Below are 21,588 nucleotides of genomic sequence, written 5' to 3' on the forward strand. Positions count from 1 at the left end.
CCAAAATAAAAAGCTTTTGGAAAGCAAAGGAAACCAGTAACAAAACAAAAAAGCAACCTATGAGCAGAGAAAGATATTTGCAAATGATATATCTGATAAGGAGTTAATATACAAGACATAGAAAGGACTTATAAAACTCAACACTGGAAAAGCAAACAATCTGATTAAAAAATGGGTGGAGGATCTGAATAGACATTTTGCCAAAGAAGACATACAGATGGCCAATAGACAGATGAAAAGATGCTCAATTAACACTGCTAATAATCAGGGAAATGCAATTCTCCAAATCATATTTGTATGATTCTCCAAATGATATGATTCTCCAAATCCTATGTGTATTTACAGCTTCCTCTAAACATAACCCAATCAGAATGGCTAGTAGCAAAAGATAAGTGTTGGCGAGGATGTGGAAAAAAGGAATCCTTTGTGCACTGTGACTGGGAATGTAAAATAGTGCAATCACTATGGAAAACAATATGGAGGTTCCTAAAAAAATTAACAAGAGAAATACCATATGATCCAGTAATTCCACTACTGGGTATTTACCCAAAGAAAACAAAAACACTAATTCAGAAGATATACGTATCCCTATGTTTATAGTAGCATTATTTACAATAGCCAAATTGGAAGCAACCCAAGTGTCCACTGATAGATGAAAGGATAAAGAAGATGTGGTATATAAACACAAAAAAATCATCATCAGTCATAAAATGGAATGCTATTTTGGCATTTATGGCAACATGGATGAACCTAAAGGGTATTATGCTTAGTGAAATAAGTCAGACAGACAAAGACAAATGCCATATGGTTTAACTTATATGTGGAATCTAAAAAACAAAACAAATGAACCAACAGACAAAGCAAATTCTTAAATACAGGGAATAGACCAGTAGTTGCCAGAGGGGGAGTGGGTGGGGATCTGGGTGAAATAAGTGAAGGGGATTAAGAAGTACAATATTCCCGTTACAGAATAAAACATGGAGATGAAAAGTACAGTACAGGGAATATAGTCAATAACATAATAATATTGTATGGTGACAGATGGTGACTACACCTCTTGTGGTGAACACTGTACAGAATTGTTAAATTACTATGCTGTACAACTAAAATTAATATATCATTGTATGTCAACTATACTTCAATAATTAAAAATTAATTATTATAATCAATGATGTATGCTGAATTTTATCAAGTTACATCTCAGCATAAATGGAGATGATATAATGAGTTTTTCCTTTTCATTATTAACATGACTATATTAATACATTTTCTAATATTAAACTATACTTGCTGATATGAATCCCATTTGCATATGGCTAACATACTAGGTATTTTAAGAAGTTTCTGGTTTATACTAATATTGAAGATTCCTACATTTACAATCTTAAGTAAAAATAGGTCTGTGTGTGTGTGTGTGTGTGTGTGTGTGTGTGTGTGTATGATACTGTGTGACAGTATCAGTGTTCATCTGACTTCATACAGTTTGGAAGGGCTCTTTCTATCTCTGTTCTCTGCAGTCCTTTAAAAAGCACCAGAACACCATGACTACATAGGGTTATTTAAAAAACTTGTAGAAGGATAAAGGAAAACACACACACACGGAAAAAATGTACGGGACTAAGGGACTCATATCACAAAGAGCTGATTTCTATAACATATAAGATTTCCAGTATATCAGTAAGAAAAAAAAAAAACAGCCAGTAAGTTTAGTAGAATAAAAGGTAAAAAACATAAACACAACAAAAAGGAAAAAAGTACAAATGACTCTTACATGTATGAAAAAATGCTCAATTGCATTTAGTAACATGAGAATACAAATGTGTATAACAACTACCGTCACATTTCATCAGCAAAATGAAATAATTTCTATTTGAACATGGTGGCAAGGTGTGGGGAAACAGACAATCTTATTGCTGGTGGGAATATAAATTGGTATAACTATGGTGGAGCATAGTTTGAAAAAATCTAAAAAATATACAAATACATTGTACCAGCAACTCCTCCTCTATAAATTTATCTTGCAGACTTACTGCTATGTGTGTGACATGAAATATTAAAATAGCTTGTAATTATTGAGTACTCACTACATGCCACTCACTGTTCAAACCTTATAAATATTAGCTAATGTAAGTCTCCTAATAACTCTTTGAGCCAGGAATAATTATTTTCTCTTTTTAGAACTAAAGATGCTAAGGTATGGGGAGGTAAAGTTACTCTTGTAAAATGAAACATGGTAAGTACTGGATAGGAATATAAAAGACAGGTGGCCCAGTTCTAGTTTTGCATGCTCTTTGCCAATACAAAGAGAGGCTCTTTGCCTCTCAAAATGTGCAAGGGTATTCACTGCTGTATTGGACCCAACAGCTATTTACCACAAAGGACTATTAATGGTAGACTAAATAAATTATAGTACATTTAACAAAAAGAGGGGCACCTGGGTGGCTCAGTTGCTTAAGCGTCAGACTTCAGCTCAGGTCATGATCTCATGTCACGTGGGTTCAAGCTCTGCAATGGCCTCTGTGCTGACACCTCAGAGCCTGGAGCCTGCTTTGGATTTTGTGTCGCCCTCTCTGCCCCTCCCCAACTCGTGTTCTGTTTCTCTCTCTCAAAAATAAATAAACTAAAAAAATAAACTAAAAACAAAAGAGAGCAAGAAGAATGTCAAAGCCCTTTTAAGAACTCATATAGAAAGCTCTCTAACACATACTAGGTGAAAACAGCAAACAGCACACAATGTGTACATTATACTACTATATATTTATATATATACTTATATATTTATATATATACTTATATATTTATATATATGCATATAAATGACATGAAACGATATTATACATACAGAATCATAAGTACTTTTTTTTTTAACGTTTATTTATTTTTGAGACAGAGAGAGACAGAGCATGAGTGGGGGGAGGGTCAGAGAGAGAGGGAGACACAGAATCGGAAGCAGGCTCCAGGCTCCGAGCTGTCAGCACAGAGCCCGATGCGGGGCTTGAACTTGTGAACCACGAGATCATGACCTGAGCCGAAGTCGGACACTTAACCAACTGAGCCACCCAGGTGCCCCAATCATATGTACTTTTTAATCCATGGAGTATCTCCAGAAGGATACACAATAAATCGCCAACAGTGGTTACTTGGGAATGGAAATGGTTGGCTGGGGCATGAGTGGAATGGGAACTTACTTTTCACTTTTGTAGACTGTATACACTTATCCAGTCAATACAAATAAATAATTTCAAAAATAAAATAAATGGGAGGTAAATTAGAATAAAGAAAAACTGTCATTACCTACTTCTTTTATTTATTTTATACATAGGTCTTCCACAAAAGATTTTACTTGAAGAAATTATTCCATAACCACAAAAGTTCGAAAAACACTGGAATAAAGAATGACTAATGAAACCATAATGTTCACAGTAAGTATATGAGGATTAAAATTAATAGGAAGTAGTTTTTCATACCTCATATGGGCATTACAGTATCTTTTGGCATACTCGGTCCATGTTCCAAATTTTTGTGGAAAGAGAGCTTCAATCTGCATGAAAAGCTGCAACAACACAAGTGCTCTCAATATGTTGCAACATTTTGAAGTAAATATTATTACTATGATAAATCCAGTTAACAAAATAATAAAAAAAAGAAAAGAGAAAACCTACCTCTTCTTTCTCAAGCCTCCTCCTCCCCCTTCATCCACCCATCTCTGCCATCCTATTCTTCAGGGATAAAACTGCTATCCTTTTCTCTAATGTACATTTATATATTTTGTATGCCTACATAAGGATATGTATACAATAAAACCTTGATTGTGAGTAACTTGTTCTGCGAGTGTTCTGCAAGATGAGCAAATATTTCTAATAAATTTTAACTTGATAAATGAGCAATTTCTTGCAATACCAATAGTATATGATGCTGAACGTCACATGATCACAACTGAGCCAATGGTTCTTCTCACTCTCTCTCCCTGAGAGATTGTGGGTGATCGTCTCCCATGCTAGGATGCTTGGTCTCAGGCCATGGTGTTTGGCAGAAATCAACGATTTTTCAGAACACTGGAAGGCGCTAGTATATTTTTTGTCACTTCAAAGCACCTATGGACAGTCCTTTGCTTTTCCATACAAGAGTAAGCTTAGGAATCCTTTGCTTCATTCTAGGTCATACTGCCTGCAGATACAGACCCTTTTCTCTGCTGCCTTCTTGCCAGTTATATTAAATACAGTATATGACAAGAGTTTACTAACACTGTACTGTAATCAACATCCATCATAATAGTGAAAGTCATCCTACACAATAACCCTTGTCTCTTGTCTCCCTCACACCAGCCACGAAGGTTTTCAAAGGTAAATGCAAGTTCATTTGTTTATTTTTCTTTATATTTTGTATTTTAAAATTATTCTGTTATATTACATTATTGTAATAATTTTTATATGAATATTCTTGTGTCTTGGAATGTATCATCTGAATTTCCATTATTTCTTATGGGGAAACTCACTTTGAAATACAAGTGCTTTGGATTACAAACATGTTTCTGGAATGAATTATGCTGGCAAACCAAGGTTTTACTGTATATTCTCTTTTATTCACATGAAGCTCATCATATTATACATATACAACTAGAATTTTGTCCCCTAAAATATGTCTTAGACTTTATCAAAGTACATATACATCTATTTGTACTTAGTTTTAAAAATTAACTAAGCAAAGTATTACCATAATAAAGCATTGTTTAAAAGGCCCATGGCACTCATTCCTACGTAGAAGTACTGTAAAATATTTAAACAGTCTCCTGATCATGGACATATAGGCTGTTTCTAGCTTTTATACAGTTATAAAAGTTAATAACATCATGTAAGTCTATGTATGTATATGTGTGCATATATAAACATATGCAGGTGTAGGTATACGTATCTACAACATCTATCAATAATTTATCTATTCACTTACCTATCTACGTATCCATCCATCTACCCAACCATCCACTACCCACCAATCTGCATCTCCATTAGATGAGACTGTAGAATATATTTTTAGAAATGAAATAGGTGGGTTTAAGGTATGTGCTTTTTAAAGTTTGACGGATGTTACTGTGTTACACTGTAAAATGCAGGTCCCAATTTATATTCTCATCAATAATATGACATCTTTCATTTTTATAACTTTGATAGGCTACACATAGTAATGTCTTTTATTTTATATGTTTTTTAAAATTAGCAGCTTCATTGAGAAATAATTCATATATCACTTTTATTGTTCATACTTTTACAGTGTATAATTCACTGGCTCTTCATATATTCACAAAATGCCTCAATGACCACTATCTAATTCTGTAATATTTTTATCACTATAGAAAGGAAGCCCATACCCATTACTAGTCATTTTCTATTCTCCCTCTCCCTAATCCTGGCAATCACCAATCTGATTCCTATTTCCATTAATTTGCCTTTCTTGATATTTCACATAAATAGAATCATACAGTACGTAGCCTCTGTGTCTGACTTCGTTCACTTAGCATAGTGCTTTCAAGGCTCACCCATGTTGTAGAATGTATCAGTACTTCATCCTTTTTATGGCTGCATTTTCATTATCCATTCATCAGTTATGGACACTGGCTTCTTACTATTTTCTGGATATTACAAATAATGCTACTATGAACATCTGTATCTATATAATTTTTTGTGAATATATGTTTTCAGTTTTCTTGTGTATATACTTAAAAATGGAATTGCTAGGTCTCATGGTAACTCTGGTTTTAACTTTCTAAGTAATTGACAACAAGTTTTCCAAGGAGTAAAATTTATAGCGGTATATGTCTATGTTAAAAAAGAAGAACAATGTCAAATCAATAACCTAATTTTCTACCTTAAGACATTGGGAAAGAAAGAGTAAACTAAACAGAAAACAGCAGGAATATATAATAAAGACTAGAATGCAAATAAACAAGATAGAGAATGGAAAAACAACAGAAAAAAAATCAATGAAACCAAATACTGGTTTTTGGAAAGATTGAGATATTGAGAAAATTTTAGCTAGACTACCCAAATTAAAAAAAGAGAGAGAAGACTCAAGTTACTAAAATCCAAAATAAAAGAGGGGACATTACTACCAACCTCATAAGAAAGAAAGGGAATACTATGAACAAATGTACACTAGTAAGTTAGATTACTTAGATAAAATGCAAAAATGCCTAGAAAGACAAAGAGTATCAAACTGACTCAAGAAGAAATACACAATCTAAACAGACATATATTCAGTGAAGAGAATGAATCATTAATTTAAGAAATACCCACAAAGGAAAACTCAAGCTCAGATGGCTTCACTGTTAAACTCTACCAAATTTTTAAAAACAAATACCAATGGTTCATAAACTCCTCTAAAAAACAGAAAAGGAGAGAATACTTCCCAACTCATTCAATGAAACCAGTATATTTGATAACAAAACTAAAGATATAACAGGAAAACTATAGATCAATATCTCTTCTGAATAAACACACAAAAATCACTAACAAAATAAAGCAAACTGAATCCAGCAACAAATAAAAGGATGATAACACAGTCAAGTGAGATTTATCATGGAATGCAAGGTTGGTTTAACATCTGAAATCAATTAACATAGTACACCTTACCAATAGCTATCTCCCAGTCTTGGCTTACTCATCAGATAACAATTGCTACTTATGTTAAGTGCTTACCATGTGCCAGGACACACAGCAAGATACTTTCAAACTAGTATTTCCTTTAATTCTTACAACTACAAGACAAAAAGCACATTGTTTTCTATGACTCAGTGTTCATTAATAGAAAGGACTTCTCTAGGTTACAGTGACCCTTACAGACTCATAAGAATTTCATCCATCATTTCTTTTTTAATTACTCCATGCTCTACTTGGCTCTAAGAATAGTAAGGCTAAATGGGGTACCAAACAAATACCTTATTCCTCCATTCTAAGTAATTACCCTATCTAATCTGAACATAAGTACTAGTTTCTCTCTATCTTTCCAACCATGGATTTTGAAGTAAAAGAGAAATAGAAAGAAGTTCTGTAATGCAATACAAAAGATATAAAATAGATTAAAATCCAATCCCAAGGAGCTTAAAATGTAAAACAACAAACTGGATAAGTAAAGATTAAAACCATATCAGAACCACAATAAATGTGGTGACTATTACAACTTTACACTAAATATGAAAACCTTATGCCAAAAGTAAAAACTATTTTTTTATATACATGTGCAAGCACAGGAAAGGTTCACATATAAATAGAGAGGACAGTTATAGTAAAAGATGTACTTAATCATTAATAGCCATCTAGAAGTTCCCAAAGTATTCTTCTAGCATTTGAAGCAACTAATTTAAAATTAAACACTGCAAAATAGGTGAATGATATATATTTTTAAAGCCAAAGTATAAGGATTCTAATACCTCTTCAGGCCTTCCCAAGGCTGGAGTTCCTGTAAGAAGAATGGCTCGTTTGGCTGTCTGTACTATTGGTAGTAAAATCTTGCTGCGGGTTGCATTCCTGGACTTCATGTAGTGTGATTCATCCACTATAACAACTTTGAAATTCTGATTATTCAATGCACATATCAAAGTCTCTGCATCTGTGGTTAAAAGACCATAACCTAGAATTGTCACTTTGCTTGTAGATATTCTCCTAGGGAAAAAATCCATATATTTAAAAATATTTCAGTAACCAATTTATCTTAAACAATACAACTCTTTGGGAAGAAATTCAGAGGAAATAAAGAAAAATACTGCTGAAACTCAATTTCTCTTAAGATTTTAGAGTTTTCAGATATGACAAGCGAGAATGCAAAATTTAAAATTTTGGTTAACCAAAATCAAATTTTTGGGTAAACTGTCTTTGGAAGATTTTGACATCTACCAAGCCACATGTTACTAGGATTAGGATATTACTTCTGAGAATATTTGCTTCCAGACATCTAGAATCGTGGATAAAGTGGATACTCAAATATTAGTTGAATCTTTATTGAAGCCTTCCCACAGAGAAGACAGCAAGCAGCATTTTTCAGCCCAGGTGGTAGTGGGATTTTGAAGACACTACTTAGTATTGAAGGGCTGTCCAGTACACAGCAGGGCATTTCATATTCCTAGACTGTCCCACTAAGACCAGCAGAGTCCTTGAAACCATGACAACAAAAATTCCCAGCCATGGGGTGATGAAGTATGGGAAAGGAGAGAGGGTACCACTTTATACAGAGTAACACAGGGCTCAAGAGATCTCTAACTTTTGGACTATGTAATTATTCATACATCTATATTATTATTTACCACACTATAACGAAATTTTTCATTTACATATTTATCTCCTTTGCTAATTAATGAGGACAAAGAAATATGTCTTATTTATCTTTGTGTATGCAGTGTTATGCTCCTAGTGAGTTTGGAGAATTAAATAGACAAATCAATGAAAAAACAATAAAATACATTACTTTAGCATTTTCTATAACATCAGCGAAAAAATACAGGACAGTCAGTCTTCTGCAGTTCTCTACCCCCTAAGAGAAAAGGCAGAGCTCCGAAATATTACAATACAACAATACAACAATTGCATTTAAAAAATGTTTTAATTTATTTTTAAAATTTTAATTCCAGTGTAGTTAACATATAGTGTTATATTAGTTGTATTCAGTTGTGTACAATATAGTGATTCAACAATTCCTAGTGAGTACTCACCTAGTGAATATCAAGATAAGTTCTACTCTTCAATTTTTTTTTTTTACATTTATTTATTTTTGAGAGACAGAGAGAGACAGCGCGAGCAGGGGAGGGGCAGAGAGAGAGGGAGGCACAGAATCAGAAGCAGGCTCCAGGCTCTGAGCTGTGAGCACAGAGCCCGACTTGGGGCTCGAACCCACAAACCGTGAGATCATGACCTGAGCCGAAGTCGGATGCTCAACCAACTGAGCCACCCAGGCGCCCCGATAAGTTCTACTCTTAATCCCCTTCACCTATTTTACCCACCCACCCTACCTACCTCCCCTCTGGTAACCATCTGTTCGTTGTCTATAGTTAAGAGTCAGTTTCTTGGTTTGTCTCTCTTTTTTTTTTTTTATTCCTTTGTTCATCTGTTTCCACATATGAGTGAGATGGTATGTTATTTGTGTTCTGACTGGCTTATTTCACTTAATATTATACTAACTATATACAGGCTGGTGCAAATGCCAAGATTTCATTCTTTTTTAAGTTTTTTTAAAATTTATTTTGAGAGAGAGACAGAGAGAGAGAGAGAGAGACAGAGAGAGAGAGAGAGAAAATACAAGTAGGGGAGTAACAGAGAGAGGGAGAGAGAATCCAAAGAAGACGGATGCATAGCTCAATCTCACAACCATGAGATCATAATCTAAGCCCACATAAAGAGTCAGATGCTTAACTGAGCCACTCAAGCACCCCTTCATTCTTTTGTTATGGCTGAATAGTATCCCATTCATCGATGGGATATCCATCCATCAATGGACAATAGGCTGATTCCATAATTTGGCTATTGTAAAAAAATGCTGCAATAAACAGATACATATATCCTTTTGAATTAGTGTTTTCATATTCTTACAGTAAATACTCAGTAGTGTGATTACCAGATCATATGGTAGTTTTATTTTTAATTTTGGTGGAACATCCATACCGGTTTCCTCAGTGGCTACACCAGTTTCCATTCCCTCCAACAGGGCATGAGTGTTCCTTTCTCCCCACATCCTCGCCAACACTTGAGTTTTTGATTTTAGCCATTCTAACAGGTGTGAAGTGACATTGTGATTTTGATTTGTATTTCTCTGATGATGGATGATGCTGAGAATCTTCTTATGTGACTGGTGGATATCTGTCTTATTTGGAGAAATGTCTGTTTATGACTTATTCCCCTTTTGTAGTTGGGTTGTTTGCTTTTTTGGATGTTGTGTTAAGTTCTTATATTTTGGATTCTAACCCTTGATCACATATGTTGTTTGCAAATATCTTCTCCTATTCAGTAGGTTGCCTTTTAGTTTTGTTGATGGTTTCCTTCACTGTGCAGAAGCTTTTTTTTTTTTGCAATATAGTCCCAATAGTTGATTTTTGCTTTCATCTCCCTTGCCTTAGGAGACATATGTAGAAAAAAGTTGCTACAACCAATGTTAGAGAAATGACTGCCTGTGCGCTCTTCTAGAATTTTTATGGTTTCAGGTCTCACATTTAGGTCCTCAATCCATTGTGAGTAAATTTTTTTGTATGATGTAAGAAAGTAGTCCATTAACATGCTGCTGTCCAGTTTTCCCAATTCGTCTATGATTTGTTGAACAGATTGTATGTTCTTGCATCCTTTGTCAAAGATTAATTGACATATAATTGTGGGTTTATTTCTGGATTTTCTATTCTGTTACATTGATCTATGTTTTCTATTTTTGTGCCAGTACCACACTATTTTTATTACTACAGCTTTGTATTGTAACTTGAAGTATGAAATTTTGATCCCTCCAGTTTTGTTTTTCCTTTTCAAGACTGTTTGGCTATTCAGGATCTTTTGTGGTTCCACAGAAATTTTAGGATTGTTTGTTCCTGTTCTGTGAAAAATACTGTTGGTATTTTGATAGGGACAGCATTAAATGTGTAGACTGCTTTGGGTAGTACAGACATTTTAACAATATTTGTTCTTCCAATCCATGAGCATGGAATGTCTATTTCTTTGTGTTGTCCTTGATTTCTTTCATCATTGTTTTGTAATTTTCAGAGTACAGGTCTTTTACCTCTTTGGTTAAGTTTATTCCTAAATATCATACTATTTTTGGTGCAATTGTAAATGGGATTATTTTTTTTTTAATTTTTTTAACGTTTATTTATTTTTGAGACAGAGAGAGACAGAGCATGGACAAGGGAGGGGCAGAGAGAGAGGGAGACACAGAATCTGAAACAGGCTCCAGGCTCTGAGCTGTCAGCACAGAGCCCGACGCGGGGCTCAAACTCACGGACTGTGAGATCATGATCTGAGCCGAAGTCGGACGCTCAACCGACTGAGCCACCCAGGCGCCCCCCAAAAAGGAATTTAAAGCATTAAGTATACTGCTGGGTTTTAGATAAATAATACAGATTTTAAAATGTAAAGTAAAATTCTCCACTCTACTCTCTTAGTTCTAAATTATGGCTAATAGGTTATACATCATTCTAAACATTAGCATTTACTAATTACATGTGAGAAAGCTTTTTTTCCCCCTTAAAGATTAAAAAGTTGTCCTTACCCAATATCAGTTTTATTCTGAATAACATTGATATCCTCTGGACTTAGCTCTGGGATCCATTTCTCCATTTCTTCTGTCCAAGGGTATCTCAGAGATGAAGGGACCACTATTAAAAGCGGCCATTCCTCCTTATAGAAGTAAGCAATTGCAATTGCCTGGATTGTCTTTCCTAGACCCATCTACATTAAAAATAAATAAAAAATACATAAACACATAAGTACATAAATAAATGCTGACATATTTTAAATGAAAATACTTATCAAATATTTACTTAAGAGTCATCAAAATAATTTTCTGATGTAAAATCAATTGGATTACATGGTTAAAAGCTCATGATTATGGTGACCTTTAAAATTCATTAAGCAAACTATTATTTTCCAATCATTTGTGACTGGACTTAGAGACAAAATAACCTGTAATTTAAAATATTAGTTATACTTAATTCATATAACTTAATTTTAGAAATATTTATGTGAGCATTTATAAGTTCTCTTGGCACAAGAGTAAATGCCTTACTATACATCACAATACCATGCTATTTTAAAGCTTGAAGAAGGCATAAAATATGCACATTTTACAAAAAAAGTAAGAACAGAGAGGTTAAATTATCTGTTCAACTTAACAGGTAGTTAACTAGATGCAAAATAGTATGAGAACCCACGTCTCCGGTGTCTTTGCACTTGTGTTTTCACACTTACATTATAATGCCCCATTTTTAAGCAGTAGTCATTTAAAAAGAAGTTACTAAATGAATGTTTTTAGTGGTTTTGTTCATAATACCCAGAATATGAAGACAACCCAAATGTACTTAAATGGGTGCATGGATGAAAATCATGGTATATCCATGTAATAGAATACCATTTATCAATAAAAAAGGAGCAAACTATTGCTATACACAACAACATGAGTGAAACCCAAACACATTTTGCTAAATGAAAGAAGCCAAGCCCAAAAGCCACAAACCGTGTGATTCCATGTTTAGGTCATCCAGAGAAACACAAAACAATAGAGACAGAAAACACATCAGAGTCTAGGGATGGAAGGAGGAGGGCAGCATGAAGGAATCTTGGGGGATGATGTTCTGTGTTTTTTTTAAATTTTTTTTTAATCTTTATTTTTGAGAGAGAGACAGAGCAGGGGAGGAACAAAGAGAGAGGGAGACGCAGAATCCAAAGCAGGCTCCAGGCTCTGAGCTGTCAGCACAGAGCCCGATGCGGGGCTCAAACCCATGAACCGTGAGATCAAGACCTGAGCCGAAGTCAGACGCTTAACCCACTGAGCCACCCAGGCGCCCCAATGTTCTGTATTGGTTGTGGGAGCACTTATATGTCTGTATGCATTTGTCAACTTAAAGAATTATACGTGTAAAAAGGATGAATTTACCTTACAGTGTGAATTATACTACAACAACACTGCCTTTTTAGAAAAAGTAGTTATTATTGTGAACCATAAGAGAAGGACAAAAAGACCTAAGTCCTTCTGACGTGACTATTCAAAGAGAAAAAAGACACACATACCTAAAACAGTTAACTTATACTACTGAGTTTTAAATGCTGAGCAAAATTAAAGAGGAAAAGATAAAAAGGAAGTTTGGACTTTTAGCAAGTCTCCACTAAGAAAATCTTGTTTTGTTTATGTATTTTTTGCTTAACTACTGCTATTAACAACAACAAAAAAGAAATCCTAGAATATTCAAGCAAGTTTATATTTATATCAATCACACTTGAAAAGAAAACTAGTGTGAATTACTTAGGAAAATGTTCTTGTGACTGGAATAAAGACTGTCAAAGGGAGACAAGGTAAATGAAACATAGGAAGTGACTTTGTTTCTGTCCTGGTGTTCAGATATTTGAACGTAAAAGCAAATTAATGAAAAATAAAGATCAAGATTGTTCAATTCTGTGGGACAAGCAAAACCCAGGTAGAGAAAAATTAGGAAAGAAGGTTAATGAAAAGATTTTAGTGCAAGAGCAATAATATTAGCTAACATTTCAAAGTTCTGAGGCAAATAACATTCAAGAATAGATCCAAAGCTAAGTCTAAAAGCTTTTAATGTACACAAATAACCTAAGTGTCCATCAGTGGTTGAACTGAAAAGTTGTGGTATTTATATACAATGGAATATTATTCAGTCTTGAGAAAGAAGAAAACTCTGCCATTTGACACAACCTGGGTGGAATGCAAGGACATTATGCTAACTGAAATAATCCAGACAGAGAACGATAAATAAAGCATGGTAACACTTATACATAGAATCTTTGGGGGAAAAAAAAGAAAAGAAAAAAAAAGAAAGCACCAAACTCATAGTAACAGAGTAAAAAAAGTGGTGGCCAGGGCTAAGGGACAGGGAAGATAGGGAGAGGCTGGCAAAAACGTACAAACTTTCAGCTAGAAGATGAATAAGGTCTGAGAACCTGAGGTAAAGCATTGTGACAATGGTTGATAATACAGTGTTTATGACTGAGGGTTGGTGGGACGGTGGAACTCAGATGTTGTCACAAAACAAAACAAAACAAAACACCAGAAAAGTGTAGATACGTGAGATGCTGATGTGTTAAATATATACGGGGGAATCCTTTTACAATGTATACATCTGTCAGGTTACCATAATGTAATTTACATGTCTTGAAACTTGTTTTTCTGTTATACCTCAATAAATCTAAAAGTTTTTAAAAATACTGGATACATAAGCTTTTAATATTGAAACAAAATCCAGTTGCAGATAAAAATTCTTTCCTATCTACTGTTTGAAGAATAAAATTCATGTTAAGGTAGGCAGGGTTTGGTAACAGGTTAAAATAATGTAGGAATGTAGACACACTCACAAAGATACATATTTTATTATAAAATTGGGGTGACTGGGTGGCTCAGTTCATTAAGCGTTTGACTTCAGCTCAGGTCATGATCTTGTGGTTGGTGAGTTCAAGCCCTGCATAGGGCTCTGTGCTGCTAGCTCAGAGCCTGCAGCCTGCTTTGGATTCTGTGTCTTCTTTCTCTCTACCCCTCCCCTGCTTGTTCTGTCTCTCAAAAAATGAATAAACATCAAGAAAAAAATTTTTTAACAAAATTAAAGCATTTTACAAGCTAATATTCTATATCTCTTTCTAAGGAATAGCATACAATCCCAACCTTTAGGCCTACATAGCCAAATTTAAGATTTATCCGACGGTAGCAGACCTAATCCTAAGAGAAATAAATAACTTTTATATTACTTAGTTTTATAAACCCAAACCAAAGAGCAATTATGCACCAACATCTGGTATAATGACTGGTATGTTTTCTTGTTCTCAAAAGCCCTCCAATACTCATAGCTGAACCAACTTAAACATCCCTGGATTCTGAGATCAGTATGGCTTCAAGGCAGCAGTAATTTACAAATTACTGATGTTTCCTGGCTTGGGGTCATGGGTATTGCTGCTTATACCTAACGATGACAAAGGCGTACATTTCCAGGAAATGAGCCATGGCCAATTCTGTGTGTATGGACCATACCACTAAGTAACTCTATGCTACAGCTATGGTTACCCGGTTTTGCTTTCTACAGTGGGTTCACAGACCATTTTCTTAATTTAAACTTCTTTGGAAGTAAGGGTCTGTTTGCTACAGTAACTTTCTGGGAAGTAGGATTCTTTGGGACTCCAGATTTTATACTGGATCTTTACCTTCTAGTTGCTGATTAATTTCCTTGGTGCCTTTCTAAGTGGACCTTTTCACACTTCATGTAGTGTGACTTTGCGTATGTTAGCCTTCAAGGCACCTATTAATGAGCCACTTAACTAAATTTCCTAATATTGTCTGCTACTAACATAGGGACACAGATCTTCAATAGGGATATGTGGGGAAAAAATTGAAACAATAGATAGAAAAAAACACAGTTGGGGAGAGAGAAGTTATGAACTGAGAAAGGGGAAGAGAGAGGAAACTAGCATAAATACAGGAAAGGATAAGAATACTTCTGATGTATGGAAAAGCTAATCTAATTAGAAGTATGAATTTTTTTTTAATCTCCTGGTTCCCTAATCTTGCTTTCTTGTATATTTGCTACTATATTACACCAACTGAATAAATTCTTAATTCCAGATATGTCATTTTTCAGCTCTAAAGTGGTCAGCAGACTCTTTTAAAATTTAGTATTTTTAGATTCTTTTTAATAGATTAAATTCTCCATTGAAAATTTTCATCTTTTCATTTCTGTTGTCCACCACTTCCTTGAGTTTCTTGAATAGTCAATGCTATTTTAAAATCTCCTTCTGATAACATCAACATATGATCACCTGTGGATTATATTCCTAATTTTTTTTTGGTACTGTTTTCTCAGCACTCCTTTTATTTTTCATTGGATTCCAGAAATTAATTGTGAAGAAGCTATAGAAGCTTTAGATGATAAATTCACCCAGGTGGAAATTAGGTTAAGTTTTCTTTAGCCAAGGCACATTGAGTACCAGCAGATACCTCATTCCCTTTAAGTCTTGGTTTTAGGTTTTGTAAGAACAAGTTTATTTCAGTTTTGTTCTTATTACTAGGGTATGGTCTTTACTACTAGGGGGTGTACTTCTGGAGGTCACCATAAGCCCAGGCAGTGTATTTACCAAGATTCTTCCACCTTGACAAGGCACAACTCTGATCTGTCTCCTGAGTACCACAATAATGCTGAAATCTCTGCCTTATTCTTTCTCCTCCAACTACAAATTTCTGCTGGGTATTCTGGAGTGGCATCCTGTGGAAGTACACTTTAGGGGATGGCTAGTGTGTGAGGGTAACATGTATGCAGATTTCTCGGGTCTTTCTCTCAAGTTACCTCCTCTCTGGGATTTTTCTCTTCATGTCCCAATGGTTCAATGCATACTGAGACCTAGAAAGAGCTAGACCGAGTAGTCTCTGATAGAAAACAGGTGTAAGCAGCCTGTTTCAACTATGTGGCATCTGGCTTTAAGAAGAGAAAGAACTGAACATACCTCTAGTGATAGATCTAGGCAGCTGAAGAATAGAAAACCAGTTTGGGGAGCTACGAGTGTACTATTTCATCAAGTTTAGGAAATTCTAAATATTTTCTTACTGTTCCCAGCTATCTTATCACATGATTTCTTAATAAAGAATTATGACTGCCTTTTAAGAACTATTAAATTTTAAGAAAGTATCAATTAAGAAATAAGGAGCCATTTTAAAAAGAAAAGTTCCCAAACCAACGAGTCTTAAGTATAAGAAATGATGGGGCACATGGGTGTCTCAGTCAGTTAAGCATCCCACTCTTGATTTCACTCAGGTCATGATCTCATAGTTCGTGGAATCGAGCCCTGCATCAGACTCTGCACTGACAACATGGAACATGCTTGGGATTCTCTATCCCTCCCCATCATGATCTCTCTCTCTCTCTCTCTCTCTCTCAAAATAAACAAATAAACATTAAAAAAAAATGGAAGGATTAATTTAGCTAAGGAGATAATGTGCTGAATACAAAAATAAACAATGGAAGCAAAGTAAGGTGTATAATAAAGAGTCTGATTCCATTTTTAATGTTTGAATGCTGGCATCATCATTCTTAATATCCAAAACAAATTTTGAATAGAAGAGTCCATCCTGCCTCCTTAGGGTGACCACAAGAACAGGAAAGCGATTTCTCAATACATGTTAATAAACTGACATTTTAATTTACAGGAAAATTTTCCTTGAGCTTTATTGCCTTGAGTAAAATATCTTAGGTTCTGATCAACTTGGAATCACTGAAAAGAATGTATTTCTGAATCTGCATAGTTAGAGATGGCATACCTATGCCATTAGATGATTTACCTAAAAAATGAGGCTCTAAATAGTTTTTATCTGGTTACTTTTCTAGGTTAAAATCTCAAATCTTCTACTGAGCATCTCTTTACTTTAAAGAGAGTGTAGTTGGGGTGCCTGGATGGCTCAGTTGGTTGAATGTCCGACTTCATCTCAGGTCATGATCTCACAGTTTGTGAGTTCAAGCCCTGCGTTGGGTTCTGTGCTGACAGCTTGGAGCCAGGAGTCTTCTTTGTATTCTGTGTTTCTCTCCCTCTCTTTGTCCCTCTTCTGCTCACATTCTTTCTTTCTCTCAAAATAAATAAACATAAGAACAAATAAAGATCATAGAGTTAAATAACTAAAGGTGATTTCTGGAAAATGGGATATTTATCAACATGGATGAAATTAGACAGTTGCTAATGTTATTCCATAGGTTTTTGCTATTGGTTTTTCCTCTTATAGACACAATCCAGTAGAAAATAAAATTTGATGGCACGTCCTCAAATAAAACACAATTCAAACTAAAAAGTATAAGTATATTACCATAATCTCATGCTCCCATTAAGGAAAGAGTGGATCTCATACTCTAGGAAAACTGAGCTCTAGATAAAATTTGTACATAGGAAAATAATTGTTGGAACAATTTTTTGCTATATATATGTATATAAATTTTTTTAATGTACTTACATTTCAAGCATTTTCCAAAGAATTTATAGTCGTGTAACATTCCATTATAAAACCAATAACACACTCAAAGAATTTGGATATACAGAAGTAACTATACTCAGTAAGTGGTTCAAACCCTTTGGCTCTCACTACAAAAGAATCTGTTAGGGTGAATGGTCCAATGTTTCAAGAAAATTAAGTCTAAATGATCTATTAAGAATCAAAGCCATGGGGCGCCTGGGTGGCGCAGTCGGTTGAGCGTCCGACTTCAGCCAGGTCACGATCTCGCGGTCCGTGAGTTCGAGCCCCGCGTCGGGCTCTGGGCTGATGGCTCAGAGCCTGGGGCCTGTTTCCGATTCTGTGTCTCCCTCTCTCTCTGCCCCTCCCCCGTTCATGCTCTGTCTCTGTCCCAAAAATAAATAAACGTTGAAAAAAAAAAAAAAAAAGAATCAAAGCCATAACTCAATAATGGTACAACTGTCTAGGTACTACCTAAGAAGAATTAAATTGAATATTTTAACTTCAAAAGTACATTTTATCATTGTATTCAAAATAATAAAACAATATTTTATTTAGGAGAATAATTCTAGATTTTCTAAATGTAATATGCCACAAAATTATTAAGAGCAATTAAATAACTATGATCCTGTCACAAAGATTTTCATTTTCAATTTTTTGTGATTGCATTTATATAGCAATTGCATAGAGAGGATGTCTCTTGATTGAGAATTTGTGTGACTAAAAGTTTTCAGTTAAAAAAAATTTTTTTGGAAGTTTCCAGTTTTAAAGTTAAAAGCAGTTTGTATATTTAGAGTAAGGATGTAGGTTTATCTTTAGAGTAGGTAACCAATTTGTTCTAGAACAGACTCCTTTAAAGAACACTTTTAGATACATAGACTTTAAATCTTAATGAGAAACTAAATTCAGTAAAGAAACCCACATATACAAATGTCAGACTGAAATCCTATGTTCAATTATTTATTTCTTTTAAAGAGATGTGTGTTTTAGCAGAACTATTTCCTTATCCTTGTAGATTAAGTTATACAGGCATACCTCATTGTATTGCTCTTCATTTATGTGGTTTGCTAAGTGTTTTGTTTTTTTTTTTTTAATTAAAGGTTTGTGGAAACTCTGTAAGAAGCAAGTCTATTGATGCCATTTTTCTAATAGCATTTGCTCACTTTATGTCTCCGTGCCACATTTTGATAATTCCTGTAATATTTCAAACTTTTTCATTATAATTATATTTGATTATGGTGATCAATGATGAGGCATCTTTTGATGTTACTATCATTAACTGTGTTGGGGTACCACAAACCATGCCCATAGAAGATGTAAAACTTAATTGACAAATATTGTGTGTTCTGACTATTCCACCAACCAGCTGTCCCCCCATCCTTCTCCCTCTCCCTCCTTGGGCCTCTCTATTCCCTGAGTCACAACAATATTGAAATTACGCCAGTTAACAATCCTACCATGGCCTCTAATGGTTCCTGTGAAAGGAAGAGTCTCACATCTCTCACTTCAAATCAAAAGCTAGCTAGAAATGATTAAGCTTAGTGAGGAAGGAATGTTGAAAGCCGAGAAAGGTCGAAAGCTGGGCCTCTTGCACAAAACAGTTAGCCAAGTTGTGAATGCAAAGGAAACGTTCTTGAAAGAAATTAAAAGTGCTACTTTACTCCAGGAAACACATGAATGATAAAGAAAGCAAAACAGCCTTATTACTGATATGGAGAAAGTTTTAGTCATCTGGTTATGAGATCTGCTTCAGATTCTGCGTCTCCCTCTCTCTCTCTGCCCCTTTGCAGTTCATGCTCTTTCTCAAAAATAAACAAACATTTAAAAAATTAAAAAAAAAAAAGCTTCAAAGGATAAGCTCTGGTAGGGGCTAACCCAATTGTTGACTTGAAGTTGAAGTCAATGCTCACTTACATTCCAAAAATCCTAGGGGCTTTAAGAATTATACTCAATCTAGTCTGCCTATATTCTACAAATGGAACAACAAAGGCTGGATGACAGCACATCTGATCACCACATGGTTTAGACTATTTTAAGTCCACTGCTGAGACCTACTGCTTGGAGAAAAAGATGCCTCTCAAACTATTACTGCTAATTGACAATGAACCTGGTCCCTCAAGAGCTCTGGTGGAAAGAAATGTAAAATGAGATGTAAGGCATGTTGTTTTCTTGCCTAATATAACATGTTGTTTTCTTGCCTAATATAACATTCATTCTGCAGCCCTTGGATCATGGAGTAATTCCGACGTTCAAATCTTATGATTTAAGAAATACATTTCATGAGGTTACAGCTGTCATGATGATTCCTTTGATGAATCTGAGCAGTCAACTGAAAACATTCTGGAGAGGATTCACCATTCTAGATGCCATTAAGAACATTCATTGTGATTCCTGGGAAGTGTTAAAAGTATCAACATGAACAGGAGTTTGGAAAAAGTTGATACAACCCTCCTTGATGACTTTGAAAGATTCAAGATGTTACTGGAGGCAGTAACTGCAGATGTGGTGAAAATAGCAAGAGAACTAGAATTAGAAGTACAGTCTGAAGATGTGATGAATTGCTGTAATCTCATAACACTTTAACAGATGAGGACTTTCTTCTTATGGATATGGAAAGAAAGTGGTTTTTTGGGATGGAATCTACTTCTAGTGAAGATGCTGTGAAGGTTGTTGAAATGAGAGAAAGAGAAAGACAAAGAGAGAAAGACCGAGACAGAGAGAGACTGTGTGTGTTGGGGGAGGGCGGGGGGGCAGAGAGAGAGCGGGAGATGGAGAATCCCAATCAGGCTCCAAAATGTCAGCACAGACACAGAACTTGATTCCATAACTGCAAGAACATGACCCAAGCCAAAATCAAGAGTCGGATGCCTAAATGACCAAGCCACCCAGGTGCCTCTGAGGTGATTATCTTTGACAATCAGCAGACACAGAAAAGGCTGTGAAAATGGAATACAAGTTACAATTTTGGGGGGAAAATTTACATGTATAAAGGAAATTTCTTTGTGTGTCTCCCGCTCTGTACCTACAAGGGAGGGATGACTGAAAAACACAACTTGTATGAATAGAGAAGACAATGACCTAAATTTGCATTAACCACCTATTCTTGTTTACAATGCTTTTCCTGATAACTTCCTATTACTGTTCGAACCTCTCTTTCTTTCTTTCGTTTAGCTGAAGATAGTATTTAAGATGGTGGATTAGGCCATTTCAGGGAGTTTAATCATTTTTCTTGGGTATCTCCACTCTACATGAAGTATTCATTTTAATAAGCTTCTATTTATATTTCTCTTCTCTTTTATACAGAAAGTCTCAGCCAAGAACTCAGAAGTATAGAGAGAAAATTTTATCTCCTCCCTTACATTCATAATTAGGTTTAAAGAGTCATAAGGCATGGTAAAAAATGAGATACTTAACTGTAATGTGAAATGATATGTATTATTCATTCAAACAGTACCACTCCTAAGGTAAAATAAATACCAGGATAGAATAACATAGACTAGGAGTTGCTCTTCCATATATTTTTCATATCTTTTTAAAAATCTGTTTTGTAAAGTTAAAATCAGATGAACAAGCTGTAGTAAGATTCTATTCTCCATATGTATTATGGGATTAGTGCCTAGAGGATTTCTTGAAAATGAACACCCAACACAAAAAGAACATAATTATACATGCTGAGTAAATAAAGAAAGAAAAGGAAAGAAAAAAAGTAGTCCAAACTTTGGTTTTGACCTCGGTTCTTAAAATCTAACATACTTATGAGTGTTTGCTAGATGAAAATTCAGGCTTCCAGGCACCAACTTGACAAATTGTAATTTAAAGAAACTGGGCTTTCAAAAGAATGTCTACACATTTTCTTTTTCTTTCTTTCTTTCTTTCTTTCTTTCTTTCTTTCTTTCTTTCTTTCTTTCTTTCTTT

At 34.8% G+C, this 21,588-nt stretch overlaps 1 protein-coding gene across 4 annotated transcripts in view; it reads right to left on the reverse strand.

Annotated features, from left to right (window-relative positions):
• Positions 1–21,588, reverse strand: part of ZRANB3 (zinc finger RANBP2-type containing 3) — a 320,697-nt gene that overhangs the window by 115,370 nt on the left and 183,739 nt on the right. For all 4 annotated transcript variants that reach the window (XM_040474925.1, XM_040474922.1, XM_040474923.1 and 1 more), the window contains 3 exons: positions 11,230–11,408; positions 7,424–7,655; positions 3,468–3,553 (listed from right to left, as the gene is read on the reverse strand). In XM_040474925.1, the coding sequence (XP_040330859.1) occupies positions 3,468–3,553; positions 7,424–7,655; positions 11,230–11,408 (497 nt within the window). The remainder of the gene's footprint in view (positions 1–3,467; positions 3,554–7,423; positions 7,656–11,229; positions 11,409–21,588) is intronic.

Source organism: Herpailurus yagouaroundi, unplaced genomic scaffold, assembly GCF_014898765.1.
Source record: "Herpailurus yagouaroundi ecotype Mexico unplaced genomic scaffold, PumYag 140, whole genome shotgun sequence".
NCBI lineage: Eukaryota > Metazoa > Chordata > Mammalia > Carnivora > Felidae > Herpailurus > Herpailurus yagouaroundi.